General features: G+C 38.4%; 1 protein-coding gene across 4 annotated transcripts in view; it reads left to right on the top strand.

Annotated features, from left to right (window-relative positions):
* LOC126278568 (protein unc-80 homolog) overlaps positions 1 to 15,223 on the top strand; it is a 953,735-nt gene that overhangs the window by 845,148 nt on the left and 93,364 nt on the right. For all 4 annotated transcript variants that reach the window (XM_049978772.1, XM_049978771.1, XM_049978773.1 and 1 more), the window contains 2 exons: positions 4,024 to 4,147; positions 12,382 to 12,591. In XM_049978772.1, the coding sequence (XP_049834729.1) occupies positions 4,024 to 4,147; positions 12,382 to 12,591 (334 nt within the window). The remainder of the gene's footprint in view (positions 1 to 4,023; positions 4,148 to 12,381; positions 12,592 to 15,223) is intronic.

Genomic DNA, 15,223 nt, shown 5'->3' with positions numbered 1-15,223 from the left:
AGGCCGTCAGTAGTTCCAATGGAATGTTGTCTACTCCGGGGGCCTTGTTTCGAATCAGGTCTTTCAGTGCTCTGTCAAACTCTTCACACAGTATCTTATCTCCCATTTCATCTTCATCTACATATTCTTCCATTTCCATAATATTGTCCTCAAGTACATCGCCTTTGTATAAACCCTCTATATACTCCTTCCACCCTTCTGTCTTCCCTTCTTTGCTTAGAACTGGGTTTCCATCTGAGCTCTTGATATTCATACAAGTGGTTCTCTTCTCTCCAAAGGTCTCTTTAATTTTCCTGTAGGCAGTATCTATCTTACCCTCGTGAGATATGCCTCTACATCCTTACATTTGTCCTCTAGCCATCCCTGCTTAGCCATTTTGCACTTCCTGTCGATCTCATTTTTGAGACGTCTGTATTCCTTATTGCCTGCTTCATTTACTGCATTTTTATATTTTCTCCTTTCATCAATTAAATTCAATATTTCTTCTGTTACCCAAGGATTTCTACTAGCCCTCGTCTTTTTACCTACTCGATCCTCTGCTGCCTTCACTACTTCATCCCTAAAAGCTACCCATTCTTCTTCTACTGTATTTCTTTCCCCCATTCCTGTCAATTTCTCCCTTATGCTCTCCCTGAAACTCTGTACAACCTCTGGTTCTTTTAATTTATCCATGTCCCATCTCCTTAAATTCCCACCTTTTTGCAGTTTCTTCAGTTTTAATCTACAGGTCATAACCAATAGATTGTGGTCAGAGTCCACATCTGCCCCTGGAAATGTCTTACAATTTAAAACCTGGTTCCTAAATCTCTGTCTTACCATTATATAATCTATCTGATACCTTCTATCCTCTCCTTAGGCAGTTGCACTTACAAGTGATCCTTGGTATCCTGGACGCTAGGACTGGACATTGTGGATGTCTGAGCTGGTCCCACACATGTTCTACTTGGGACTGATCGGGGGTCTTGCTGCCTACAGGAGTACCACAACATTACCCAGACAGTATGTAGAGACATGTGCCATATGTGGAGAAACATTGTGCTATTGAAAAATGGCACCATGATACTGTCACACGAGAGGCAACACTTAAGGACACTGGATGCCCATGACATGCTCATGTGTAATCAGGGTTCCCTCACTCTGTATCAGACGTGATCTGAATTTATACCCGATGGCTTCCCATACCATGACGCCAGGAGAAACACTACTGTGCTTCTGTGCAGCCTAGGAATGATGGGTCCTCTTCCCAGATCACTGCCACACTTGCCAATGATCGTAATCTGGGGTAAAGCAGAACCATTATTCATTGCTGTACACAATGCAGTGCCATTCATTATATGTTTTCCAGTCATGGCACTGTTCCAAAAGCCACAGTTTGTGTTGTGATATTAACGGCAGCTTATACATGGGCTAGTAATTCCCCAGTCTGGTGGCTGCAAGTCCCTGATCAGTGGTGCAGATTGACATAGGATACTGCAGAGATTTGCTTACTTGTGATCAGATGGCAGGTGCTGAAGTGAAGATGTTATAATGTGCTTGGTGCACAGTACAGTGATCCTCCCTTTTTATGGTCAGATGTGGTCAAACAGAACCTTGATGACAAGTATACCTGCCCTTACAGTCTGATGCAGTCCAACATTAGGCCACTGTCACATAGGAATACCCTAAAAATCTGGATATTGCATGATTCAACCAGCTGGCCAATTGGAGACCCACAATGAGACCATTTGCAAACTTTGTCAGGTGCTGATAATGCTGCCTGATAAGAGTATGCAGCATCTCCATGACTCTCGAAGTGATTACCCAACGTCTGATGATGTTCACACACATAAATCTTACCAGGTCTTAATATCACTAAACATGAACAACACTACTGCAGTCTAGTGGCCATTCTACCTTTTACAAGGAATTGTAACTCTTTACCCTTTACGTACATGCCAATGGTGTGTATGTGTATGAAGTTACATTGACATACAGTAGGTCTTCTGGATTCTTCAGTTTCTGCGTCAGGCAGTTTTTTGAGGTCACTGTCAATTAATGGCACAAAGTTGCACTTCAATAACACTTTGCAATTAAAACTAAATAATAATAGTAACATATACTACATATTTTCTAGTTACACTTGAGCTGTCTGTGTTTGGGTTGTCTCCACATACATTTCAGAAGTACAAAATCACAAGTTTCTTCAGGAAAAATGTAGGATAGGCAGCTGTTGACTCTTATGTGTGTCATCTTGTACCTTTATCTGTAATCCAAATTATGAAACTCATCTGTGATAAGAGGACCTCTTGAAGTTGGACATTTTTTGTTTGCCTAGGATTAGTGAAATAAGTTCCATTGCTGGTCACTGCTTCTGCTTGCCACAAAATATAATATAATGTATCACATTGCACCTGCTTAGAGCTTGAAATGTACCACGAGTGCACATAAGTGATAACACAGACATTCACATATATTTGGTTTACTAAAATATTGATTAGATATTATAAGAAGTGTTAAAGTTGTATAGTTTTTAATTCTGAACTCACCCACTGAGGCTGAGAAATGCACTCTCAGACCATCATATACCGACATCAAGTGTCACATAGAAGAGCCTTCCTATCTTGTCATAAATTACATGCATTATTATTGAAAGAGCTTTCTCCCTAACTAGTTCATACAGTACATGAGATTCATCTTCCATAATAGTGTGCAGTTTTAACATTATAACATGAAGTATCATGCAATAACAATGTAAACAGGATCTTACAGTGTGTTTTTGTGACAAGTGCAAAGCTCCATGTAACCTTATCATATTTCTTGAGGTTAAAACTTTCATTTCACAGCAATTTAAAATTTACATTTCAGTATCACTATCACTGCCTTCTTGTAAATCTTTCTGACTTCCGTGTTATAGCTTGTGTAAGTTCCATGAATGTCTTACAAAGAAAATTTATGTGTTACAAAACAATACCTTACATGAATAATCATCTCTCTCCTTGTAAAAATATATTCTGTACTCATTTTGTTCATCACACAAAACATCTAGGAAATGAGTTATTTCACTTTCTAATATATTCTTCCATGAGATTAAAATTTCTAGCTACTCTCACTAGATTACTGTACTGAAAATATACTTACGTAAACCTATGTAACAATTTACCTAAACAAGAGCTGTTATACAATCACATCTATATTAACCCTCTATTCAACATTCACTGAGTAATAAACAGCGTTCATAGAATGATAGAAGGTCTCATGAAATTTTTTCCCTAACTGCCAATTTGTTGTCCAATAATAATACATGATTTTTTTGAAAAATAAGTGATCTTCATAGTAGTTTATGACTGCTTAATTACTTTTTTTCTGCTGAAAAATGGAATGCTGGCGAACAACATAATTTCTGTCCAACAGTATACTGATACATACCTTTTTTTACTCACCTTTTCCTTCATTATTTTGATTTTTGTATCTTTCTCTAGGATTTTTCACTTTGTTTTCTGATTGAAAAGAACACCTAATTTCTTTCAGTTATTTGGTGCTATTTGAGTGAAATTGTATCTTGTAGGTAACCCTTAGCCAAAACGAATGTCATTCTTATAAAGGTTGTATTCTGATACAAGGCAATGAAATTTTCAAGAAGATAAAATGGTAGTATGCATGTAGATAATTTGTTTTCTTCCCCAATTCAGGGCTATATTTTTTTCTATTTGTATGTGATATCCAAGACAAGTAATATCATTTGAAAAATCTTCTCAGAATGAAGATGAAATAACATTTGTTGTACATGTTACCATGAAACATTTCTAAGTAGAGACAGAGGTTTCATAAAGAAGAGAGTAATGAAATGGCAGTTAATTATCTTCAAATTCAAATTGTGTTACTCTCATTTTTACTTTATTTTCATGAAGTCAAAACTATGAAGCTATTTCAGCACCAGAGTCAACATAATTTTTGTACATTATTCGTTACAAGTCAAATCAGTATGCAGTTTGGACATGGATTATCTGTGAATTACTTTTACATTAACTTACCATATGTTTACAGGAAACCTATTCATTGGAACAAGTTTGTGGGGGCAGTTCAGTGTTTCCAACACAAGAAAAAACAGAAAATATGTTGATGAATTTGCTCATGCCCCTCTGTTTGCGTGTTGGAAGTGGAAGGAAAGGTAAATTGTTTATCATAATAATGTGAATAGAAGTGAAAATTACAATGCATACTACCCTCATTATTTTTGTAATGCTTTTGTTAATGTTTTGCAGCATGCTCTCTTTCTGTTATTTGTCTGTTTTGCAGCATTCTCTCTTTCTGTTGTTTGTTCCAAGTTTCTTTTACTTTTACCCTTTCCCTTTAGTGCTAAAGCTCACTTATTGACTAATAGAATCCATTCTGTTTCAATGAGCATCTTTAATTTTGATTTATGTATCTTTATCTTATTATTTTTTTGTTTATAAGTGTAATATGTATTTCCATTTTCTCCTTATTCTATGAATTACTACAGATACATATAAACTGAGGTGATAAAAGTCATGGGATATCTCCTAATATCTTGTCAGATCTCCTTTTGCTTGGCGTAGTGGAGCAGTTTGATGTGGACTCAACAAGTCATTGGAAGTCCCCTACAGAAATGCTGAGCCATACTGCCTCCATAGATGTCCATAATTGCAAAAATGTTCTCAGTGCAGGATTTTGTGCATGAACTGACCTCTCGATTATGTACCATAAATGTTTGATGTGGTTCCTATCAGGCTATCTGGTTGACCAGACCATTCACCTGAATTGTCCAGAATGTACTTCAGACCAATCACAAACAATTGTGGCCCAGTGACATGGCACATTGTAATCCATAAATATTCCATTGTTGTTTGGGAACATGAAATCCATGAATGGCTGCAAATGGTTTCCAAGTAGCTGAGTATAACCATTTCCATTCGATAATTCCTTCAGTTGGACCAGACAATCCAGTCCATTCTATGTAAATACATCCCTCACCATTATTGTACCACCACCAGCTTGCACAACACCTGTTGTCAACTTTGGTGCATGGCTTGATAGGGTTTGCACCATGCTTGAACTCTGCCATCAGCTCTTACCAGCTGAAATCAGGACTCATCTGACCAGACCATAGTTTTCCAGTCATCTAGGGTCTAGGAGAGGCACTGCAGGCGGTGTTGTACTGTTAATTAAAGTCAGTCATCTGCTGCAATTTCCCATTAACAACAGTTCTAATGGATACGTCTGTTGTCTGTCCCATACATCTGATTCCAACTAACATTCTGCATTTAAAGTCTGCTAATTCCTGTTGTGCGACCATAATCACATTGGAAACATTTGCACTTGAATCATCTGAGTACAAATAACAGCTCCACCAGTGCACTGCCCTTTTATACCTTATGTATGAGATACTACTGCTATCTGTGTATGTGTATGTTGCTATCCCATGACTTTGTCACCTTGGTGTATGGCCTATAAGCCATGGTCTATCTCTGACAGTACTTTGTATCAGTATTAATTAATTTTTCTCCTATTCCACTTTCTTATGGAGTAAGGGAAAAATTACTGCCTGCATGCCTTGGTACACACTCTGATTTCTTTATTATCATTTTCTCATGATCCCGGTGTGAGAATACAATGATGCTCGCAGAATTATTTCATCTTTCTCAGATACCAATTCCCTACATTTATCTAACAGTCTTTGAGGTAAAATAATCATGCTTCTCCCAAAGATTAAGCAAATGGAAGCTCAAGAATGTTAGGAAAAGATAGATTGCTACTCACCATAAAGATGACACATTGAGTTGCTGATAGGTGCAATGAAAAGACAGTTACACATTAGGTTTCAACCAAAGGCTTCTTCAGAAATGAAAACACACACTTTCATACAAGTGAGCAAATGCTGTTTCTGGTAGCTTGTACCAGAATGCGAGTGTCATATTGAATGAAAGTAGTAATTTGGAGTGGGAGAAGAGCACTGTGTGGCAGAGCACAGAGGGACTAGATGGAGGCATGACAAAACTGCTAGTAAACGCTTCAAGATGCTGTGAGCCTTGGGGACAGGAACTGGAAAAAGTAGAGGAGCAGGAAGGTGGAAGGTGCCTTGGTAGAGGGTGACTCACAGTGAGGATGAGGGGACATGAATATGGAGGAGGTGATAGGACAGAGGGAGCAGAAATTGTTGGGTGGGGGGTGGGAGGACAGTAGATTGCTGTAGGTTGAGGCCAGGATCATTTCAGGAGCAGAGAAGTCCAACGTTCTGATGACTTTGAGTGTGAGAGTGGATCTGAGTTATATCAGCTTATTCCCCAAACCACCTCCCACTTCTTTACGAGGTGACTTACTTCAAATTTGCGGCCACTCTTCTTTACTGAATAGCTTGCTGCTGGAAACCCTCTTGACTTCTTCTCTGTCAAATAATGCTAGGTACAGGAATTTTAAACTCTTTCTACATATAAAATAAGTAGTCTGCAAACTTTACTTTTCATCAACTAACAATAAAAATTTCACTTTTCACATGAATATGCAACTTCCTGCATGTCTCTTGTACAGACGGATATTAGAAACAAATTGAGTTGTAGTTAAAAGAAAGTTGGCTTGGATGCCATGACCTTTCTTAATATGAAGCATAAAATGAGTCTTGCCCCTAACAAGGTTGCATCAAGAGTCTACAAGAGTACTTTTTCATCTGTTCTTGTTTGTATAACAATAGTCAATGACACAACGAGCACAAAGCTGCATATAAACTCCATGGTTCTTCCTTACACACTCACTAAAACATTTATGGATTGTCCAACAGGTACTTGTCAGTGCTGTCTGACTGCTGTGTCTGCTTTCTTCCCATGACTGATTTTAAACCTGCACACACAAACATGTGACACGCAGTAGGTAGGATTCTACCAACCCGCACTCATATCCAGAATATCATGTGTTCAAGATGGTAGAAGGCTGAGTGGTTCTAGAATTTACACAGAAATTCTCAAATCACTACAGAATGCGTTGTAAGGATAACTCACATCTACACAGTTCAGAGAAGCTGGTGATGAAGGGGAACATCCAGGAGGCCCATGTCGTGAAGCAACCATTGAAATCAAGCATATTAAGTTCAGCTGCATGTTGTGCTACGAGGTGGTCTACCATGCTCTTGGCTACAGTTTGGCAGTGGCCGTTCATCCTGGTGGACGGGTGGTTGGTAGTCACACCAGTATAAAAAAAGGTCTGTAGTGACTGCAGCAGTGCTAGTATATGACATGGATGCTTTCACAGGGGGCCCAGCCTCTGATGGGGTAGGATAAACCTTTGATAGGACTGGAGTAGTAAGTGCTTGGTGGATGAATTGGCAGGTCTTGCACCTGGGTCTCCCTCAGGGATGTGATCCCTGTGGCTAGGGGTTGGGATTTGGATTGGCATAGGGGTGGATTACAAGATTGTAGGGGTTGAGTGTGTAACCAAACACCACTTTCACCACCAGTTAAATCTTCATTCAGGATCTCGCAGCAGACACAGATCATAATCATATAGACCAGTGAAAGCTACACATAATCCTAGCCGCCGCCCCCCCCCCCCCCCCCCCAAATAAGCTAACACAAGTAATTGAATTGGAAAAATTAATTGCACATTTTTGTATGTAGAAACTAAAAAACTGGACTAATAGCAACACACAATCATTTCACCGAGGATGCTGTACATGATAATGTTTGTAAATAGTTGTTTATTCCTTATAGCTCAAGTATCAGTGAAAATTTCATTAGCAATCTATGATTTGCCTTGTTGCTGGCAGTAATAGTCATTTTGCGGCTTCAGTCTAGACTTATTTTATATACACTGGAGAGCCAAAGAAACTGGTATATCTGCCTGATATTGTGTAGGGCCCCCATGAGCATGCAGAAGTGATGCAACATGATGTGGCATGGACTCGACTAATGTCTGAATTAGTGCTGGAGGGAAGTAACACCATGAATCTGAAGTGCACAAGGTGGTGGAGATCTCTTCTCAACAGCACGTTGCATGGAATCACTGATATGCTCATTAATGTTCATGTCTGGAGAGTGTGGTGTCCAGAGGAAGTGTTTAAACTCAGAAGACAGGATGTATACGACCTGGTAGAACTGGGAAAAACCTGGGAATTTTTTCGTCCAAGAGTAAACTGGGGAAAATCCAGAATTTTTCATTGTTTTAATTTTTGGTTAAATTTTTGTAATTTAAACTGCTAAGAACCAAAACTCTAACAAAAGATATTACTGTATCTTGCTACTGCATAATAATACTGCAACAATAAAACATGAATGAGAGAAAAAAAAAACGAAAAACAAAAAAGTTTCAAGGAAACGCACTATATACAACAACAAAACATGGTGCTCATACAAGCATCTGCCAACAGTAAAATGTGTCAAAGCCTTTAGGAAGACTAGGCAATGCTTCATAGCAACAAACTGCCTCCAATGAGTATGACGTCTCAACTGTTTACATTTGATTCGTTTGAGCAGTTGCGCGTGAGCTCATACGCATGTGCAGTTGAGTAGCATATGAGTAGTAGCTTCTCCTGCTTCTGGCTGCAGGAGTGTGGCAGTCAGCTGTATAAGCAATGGCAGCAAGCAGCCAAATGCTACCCGGAAATATTTACTAGCGCACCCAAGCTGCTAGATTCACGAATGCGCATGATTTTTAAATGTGCGCATAGTGTACATAATATCTCTGCCAGGTGAATCCCCTTCACATCAAGAAATAAACTTTCCTGCAGGCAAAAGGGGATGTGGCTATACGAGCTGAGTGGAATAAAGCCAAACGGGTGAATGCCATTCACTGTTTATTTGGTTGACTGTGTTTGCGAATGATCAGCGTTGTTATAATTACTAGCAAAATCCATAGATGCAGACTAACACAGTGGAAATAAATGAATAACAGGAATAAAAGGTAAGAAAGATTTCATATTATCTTCTCAGTGTATCCAAGAAAATGAAATTTTGATACAAAATTTTTGGCCAGGCTGCTACACTATTAAGGGCCAGTTGTACAGTCCCCGTCTAGCAACTGTTAAAGTTTTATTCTGGAAGTAGCACAGAAAATGCATTGTACAAACATGTAATAACACCTAACCAGAGAATAAACGTGGCATAACTAAACCGGTGATTGTGGCAGGGTTAGTGAAGTTCACTGGAGAATACATTTTGAATTAGTGATGATCAGATTGTTTGTTGCAATGAGGAAGAAGAGGAAACAGGACATCACACAAATTATGCAAGAATATGTCGATTCCAGTGTGACATTCTTAATGAGTAAAAGTCATGTCTAGCATAGGACAATTACTGTTCACAATATATAAGCGATCTGACAGACAACAATTCTTCCTAGGTACTGCCTGTAAATGTTCCCTTCGCCACATACCTTAAAAAATTGAGAAGTATAAAAATAGGAATAGATGTAAATGTGCCTGCAGAATTATTGCAAATCTGTGAGAGTAATGTGTTGGACTACAGAAATGTATTTTGAGATCTTCAAAGAATATGAAGTGATTATTCCAGCCTAATAACCAACCACAATATCCATTATCAACTAAAATAAACTGAGGCCTGTTAATGAATTGTAATAATAATGAAACCAAGTGTAATCAACACATTGAAAAATACTACAAATCAACAGTGTAGTCATAGAACTAGTTGAATTTTTACATTCAAGGAATTTGATTACAACTACTCTATGGGCGCAAAGGAAGCAAACAGAGGAGTGAAAATGGTTTGGAGTACTTTGATAATCAAACAGATTTTTCAAATTCAGCATTGAATGTGTTTGTAACAGAAAGTTTACAATCAGTGTACATAAATGTGAAAGCCATTCGGAAACTGAAGGTGAATCATCAGGAAATGGAAAGATGTATGTTGGAATTTACTAGCAGAAACACATAAATAATTACAGATTTAGACTATGCAGCCAATGCTCATAATGGATAGAGAATCTTGGAGGAGCTATAGAAGTCAGTTGGCTGCTGCAGCTTGGTGGTAGTGGTTACTGAGTTTTGTTTATTAGGAAGCCTCCAATCCGATCACATTACATGAACTCTGATAAATCATACAAAGTGGAATTGTGAGCTGAATTGAATGAATTATTCCTGTATTTAAAGAAAATCGTTGATGTATATAAGTGAGCCAATAAACTTGAGATTCTTCTAATTTTCTTTACATTGTTGTTGCCTTTATTAATACTGGACATACAGGGTGTACATAAAGTCTAGGAACACTTTCAATTATTTATTGAACAAGTACTAAACATTATACAGATGTCATACAAACATTCGATATGCGAACCATGAGTGAGTGATCCGGCAGACATCAATACGGTAATCAAATTCTTGCCATACCTGTACTAGTGAGGCATCATCGACTGTGGCAGTCACTTCCCGTATTCTCTCCCAAAGCTCTGTTACATCACATGGTAGATGCGGTACATACACCAGATCTTTAATGTGTCCCCACAGAAAAAAGTCACGTGGAGTGAGATTTGATGATCAGGGAGACCATTCCATGAAACAGCTGTCCCCTTCTGTAGCACGGCCAATCCATCAATGCAGTAGCTCCATATTCAAGTACCCAGGAACTTCACAATGAAAATGGGGTGGAGCCCCATCCAGCTGTAAGATGAAAGGAGAGTCCAATTGCATTTGAGGCATCAGCCATTGCTGCAACATGTCGAAATGGGAATATCTAGTGACAGTGTTCTCGGCGAAGAAGAATGGCCCATACAATTTTTGATGTAACAAGGTACAAAAAACATTTACCTTTGGGGAATCGTGCTCAAATTCAATGCATTCATGTGGATGATTTGTACCCCAGATTCAATAATTATGCCTGATCACTTTCCAAATAGTGTGAAAAGTGGCTTCATCTCTAAAAATTAAGCAATTGACAGTGCCTTCCCCTTCCCCATTTAATTGTTGCAGCCGGCCGGAGTGGCCGTGCGGTTCTAGGCGCTACAGTACGGAACCGCGTGACAGCTACGGCCGCAGGTTCGAATCTTGCCTCGGGCATGGATGTGTGTGATGTCCTTAGGTTAGTTAGGTTTAAGTAGTTCTAAGTTCTAGGGGACTGATGACGACAGCAGTTTAGTCCCATAGTGCTCAGAGCCAGAGCCAATTGTTACAACTGCAAACAAAATTCAACATGCTTGTCTTTGTCATCTCCAATTTTAATGGTTTCATAGACAGCTTCTGTCATAGGACTTTCCACATTGTCATTGGAATGATTTCGAGTTCATAGGGTGCAGAACACACAGATTTCTTTGGACTCCTTATGAATGCCTCTCGTATGCACTCCACATTCACTTCACTGACACTGGCATGTCTGATTCTCTTTGGCGGGCATAAGCAACCCGTCGTAACGAATTTGTTATGCCAGTGGTAAGTGGCCTTCTTTGTTGGTGGCTTCTTACCATATTTGGTTCTAAACATCTGTTGAACAGCTGTGGCACACCTGTTTTCGCCAAACTCTAACACACAGAAAGCTCACTCTGCACCTGAACGCCCCATGTTTGCGACTAGTGATGACTATCAGCAAATCACCAAACTATGCTGTAGCAGTGTACATGAAAAAAAAACTTTCATGGTTTCTGTTCAAAATGACATATGTATGATATCTGTACAAGGTTTGGTTCTTGTGCAATAGATATTGAAAGTGTTCCTGAACTTTATGTACACCCTGTACTTGTGGAGCTGCTGAGATCTCCCTGAAGTATGGACAAGTTGAAGACATAAATGCATTGTAGTTGTTTTCTTTTGAGATGGCAGCACACTCAGAAAAGTAGTAGATGTTTTTATAGGTAAGTCAATCACCATAGACTATTACATAACAAATTTACACTTATCAGTTACATTTTAAAGAATGTACTTACTTTAAATATACTTGTTTGCTCAATCTGATGTCAGTTGCAACAATCCTGTTTTTATTCTGTGATTTCAAACCTATAGAAAAATCCACACTTCATAATCTGTATTTACACATCATTTCCATTTTGTCTTTGCCACTTAAGCTCCTAATGTAACACATATCACACATAGTGAGTATTTTCCTTTTAATACTATTTTACATTTTTATAGAACATTATTATGAACTTATTTGTGTATTGATGTTTATGATTCAGTTTTGGTTTCTCGTAGATGATGATTATGTAAACAATAAGTGTGTGAATCACACAAAATAAAGCTGTAACTGCTGGAACTCTGAAAAAGAATTAGTCATTATATTATTACATGATGAACTATAAAGGAAAGCATATTGTGTGAAAATGGTAGCCTTAGCTTTTATTTTACTTTTTTATTTTTCAGTCTCTCCTTATCATATTTTGATTATGCAACAAGTTAATGAGTTTTTAATGTTGATAAAGTTTTCGGAACAACTTCATTTCCTCACTGTTTTACAGATGCACCACGTCTGCGACAAGTTGACATTAGTTTCATGCTGACTGTTGTTCTCCATGCCCTTTGCCCCCCTGCAACAAAGACAGCACCAGTTACCACACAGAACATCAAGTCAGCTTCAGAAACTCGCACTGGAAGTCATAGCTATGGCAACAGAGAAAATAAGAAGCCAACAAAAATATCAATGTCACTCTACCAAGTGGCATTTCTGGGTAAGAACCGTAGTATATAACAACATTCTGGTATTAATTGTCTCTTACGAAAAGTTGCCAGTTAATGTTAGAACATGTTTCCCTTCCAACTTTTTATTTAGTTGCTTTACTGCTTTCTCAACATACAGGCTGAATAATATAGGCAACAAGCTACAGCCCTGTTTCACATCCTTCTCAACTATGGTGTCCCTTTCACATTCTTCAACTCTTACAACTGCCTTTTTATTTTTAAACAATTTGTAGATAAACTATTGTGTCCTATATTTTATCCCTGCTATCTTTGGAATTTCAAGGAGTCCCTTATAGCAGGCGTAGTCAAATCTGCAAATACTATAAATGTGGGTTTGCTTGTTTTCAGCCTGTCTTTTATTATAAACTGTAGACTCAGTATTGCCTTACCAGTTTTTACTTTTCTCCTAATCGATCTTCCATGAAGTTGCTTCTTCCAGCCTTTCAATTCTTCTGTAAATAGTTCGTGTTGGTATTTTGCAACTATCTGTTTTTAAGCTGATGGTTCAGTATTATATACATCTTTCAGCATCCGCCTCCTTGGCATGGGGATTGTTATATTCTTCTTATAATTTGAGGGTATTTCACCTGTCTCATATATCGTAAAAACCATTGGAATAGCTTTGTCATGGTTCATCCTCCTGAGGAACTCAGAATCTGAGGGAATGTCATCTATTCTTGATACCTAGTTTTGAATTAGATCTATCATTGGTCTTTCAAATTCTTCCCACAATATCGTATCTCTAGTCTCATCCCCATCTACCTCCACTTTCCTTTCCAAAATACTATCTTCATGTTAGTTTCATTTTATCTAGGAATGCTATTTATTCCTTCCATCTTTTAGCCTTCCTTCTTTGCTTAAGACTCGTTAACCATCTGAGCTCTTCTTCTAAAGGAAAAAGTGTGTGTGTGTGTGTGTGTGTGTGTGTGTGTGTGTGTGTGTGTTTGTGTGTGTGTGTGCACGTGCGTGTGTGTTTGTTTGTGTTTGAAAGAGAGAGAGCATTTCCGTTGATTGAACCTACAGGTTACGTGACTCACATGTTGATGCTGATCAAAAACCACTTCACATTTTGCCAAGGGAATTATTGGGCAGCAGTACTGGGAAGGCAGCTGGTTCGCACACTCCTCTCCAGGAAATTAACATCAAATTCCGAAATGGGAGCTGCTACATTCCTTTCAGGTAGTTGCTCAGTGAACCTCAGAAGGGGCACCTTTGCAGTCCTACCACCAAAGAACAAAGTCGTCTTTGACAGTATGAGGCACTGACTGTGCGTTTTTCCTGCACACACACACACACACACACACACACACACACACACACACAGGCTCAGGTAAGGGGGCAGACTACTTCATTCATGATTTGCATATGTGGAAATTATATTACTTATTTTCATAAAACAAATGGCTTATGAAGCACACATAGATTACCTAATATATACTTTGCACTCAGGGTGTGCTCAGATTTACATCATATGTATAACCTAATTTGGTTGTTGTGTATCCACGTCACCATTAATTGTTGCTGATATGTGTAATGTCCTTTATCTTGAAGGCTGTTTGAAAGATTACATTTTGTTATAATTTTAGTACCTGTCTGATAACAAGCTAAATCTCATTTAGTCATAACTTATAAATTTCTGCTATGTGCCACATGAGAACTGAACCCCGATCATTTCTTTAGAAGGCAGCATGTTACCAGTTTTGCTAACTAAGCACATCCCACGGACTGACTCAGCATTTCAAAGGCTTCTTCTGAGCCATTCCAAATTCTGCAGAAGCTATTCTATAATATATTGGGACTGACACTTCCAGGACAATGGGTATAGATTGGATTTTCAACAGCTTCAGTGGTTTTTATAAGATCAAATTTTCTTCATCTATCAACACTACACACTATATTGTTTGTGTATGGCAGGTTAAATCTGCATCCCAATCTGGAACTCGAACCTGGGCACCTAAGTTTCATAGGTTATGGGTAATCAAGTGCATGAGGTACGTTCAGATAGTGAGACTAGTAGTACTAGTAGCACTCATAGAAGGAAGATAGTTCAAGTTCCACTTCAGCACACAGTCTTTATTTGTCACTTATAATCAGTGCACAGTACACTTTACCTAGAGAAAGAGAATTCAGTCCCAGAAAATCTCATCTGTTTAGCTAAAGAATGAACAGACTGCATGTTGGGTATCATTAATGAAAAATAAAACGTAATTTTTCATCCAAAAAGTAAATTTCCTTAGTTTGATAAACATAAGTAAAAACTAGTTCTCTTGAAATATTTGTTGGAATATATAAGTCAGTCTTTGAACTATCCTTCAGCATACACTGCGTGACAAAAAAAGTGAAGCACCCAGAAGACATGGTCAGATGTAAATGTAACTTCATTGGTTGGTGTGTAAATTACTAGGAGTATGTGTAAATTACTAGAAGGTCAATTCTCTGTGGCAGATAGAATGGCTGCTGGAGTGCATTGCTATTATTCATGTTTAGTTTTTTTACCAGGCCAGGTGGGGTATGCAAGGGGTATGAACAGCATCAGATGATGAGTGATCACTGTGAAGGATGTGGAGATCCCATGTACCCCTAGGAGATAGCATTATCATAACCTGACAGAGTTTGGGTCAC

Source organism: Schistocerca gregaria, chromosome 6, assembly GCF_023897955.1.
Source record: "Schistocerca gregaria isolate iqSchGreg1 chromosome 6, iqSchGreg1.2, whole genome shotgun sequence".
NCBI classification, from domain to species: Eukaryota; Metazoa; Arthropoda; class Insecta; order Orthoptera; family Acrididae; genus Schistocerca; species Schistocerca gregaria.
Note: the sequence above shows the minus strand (reverse complement) of the source record. Positions and strands in the feature narration are given on the sequence as shown.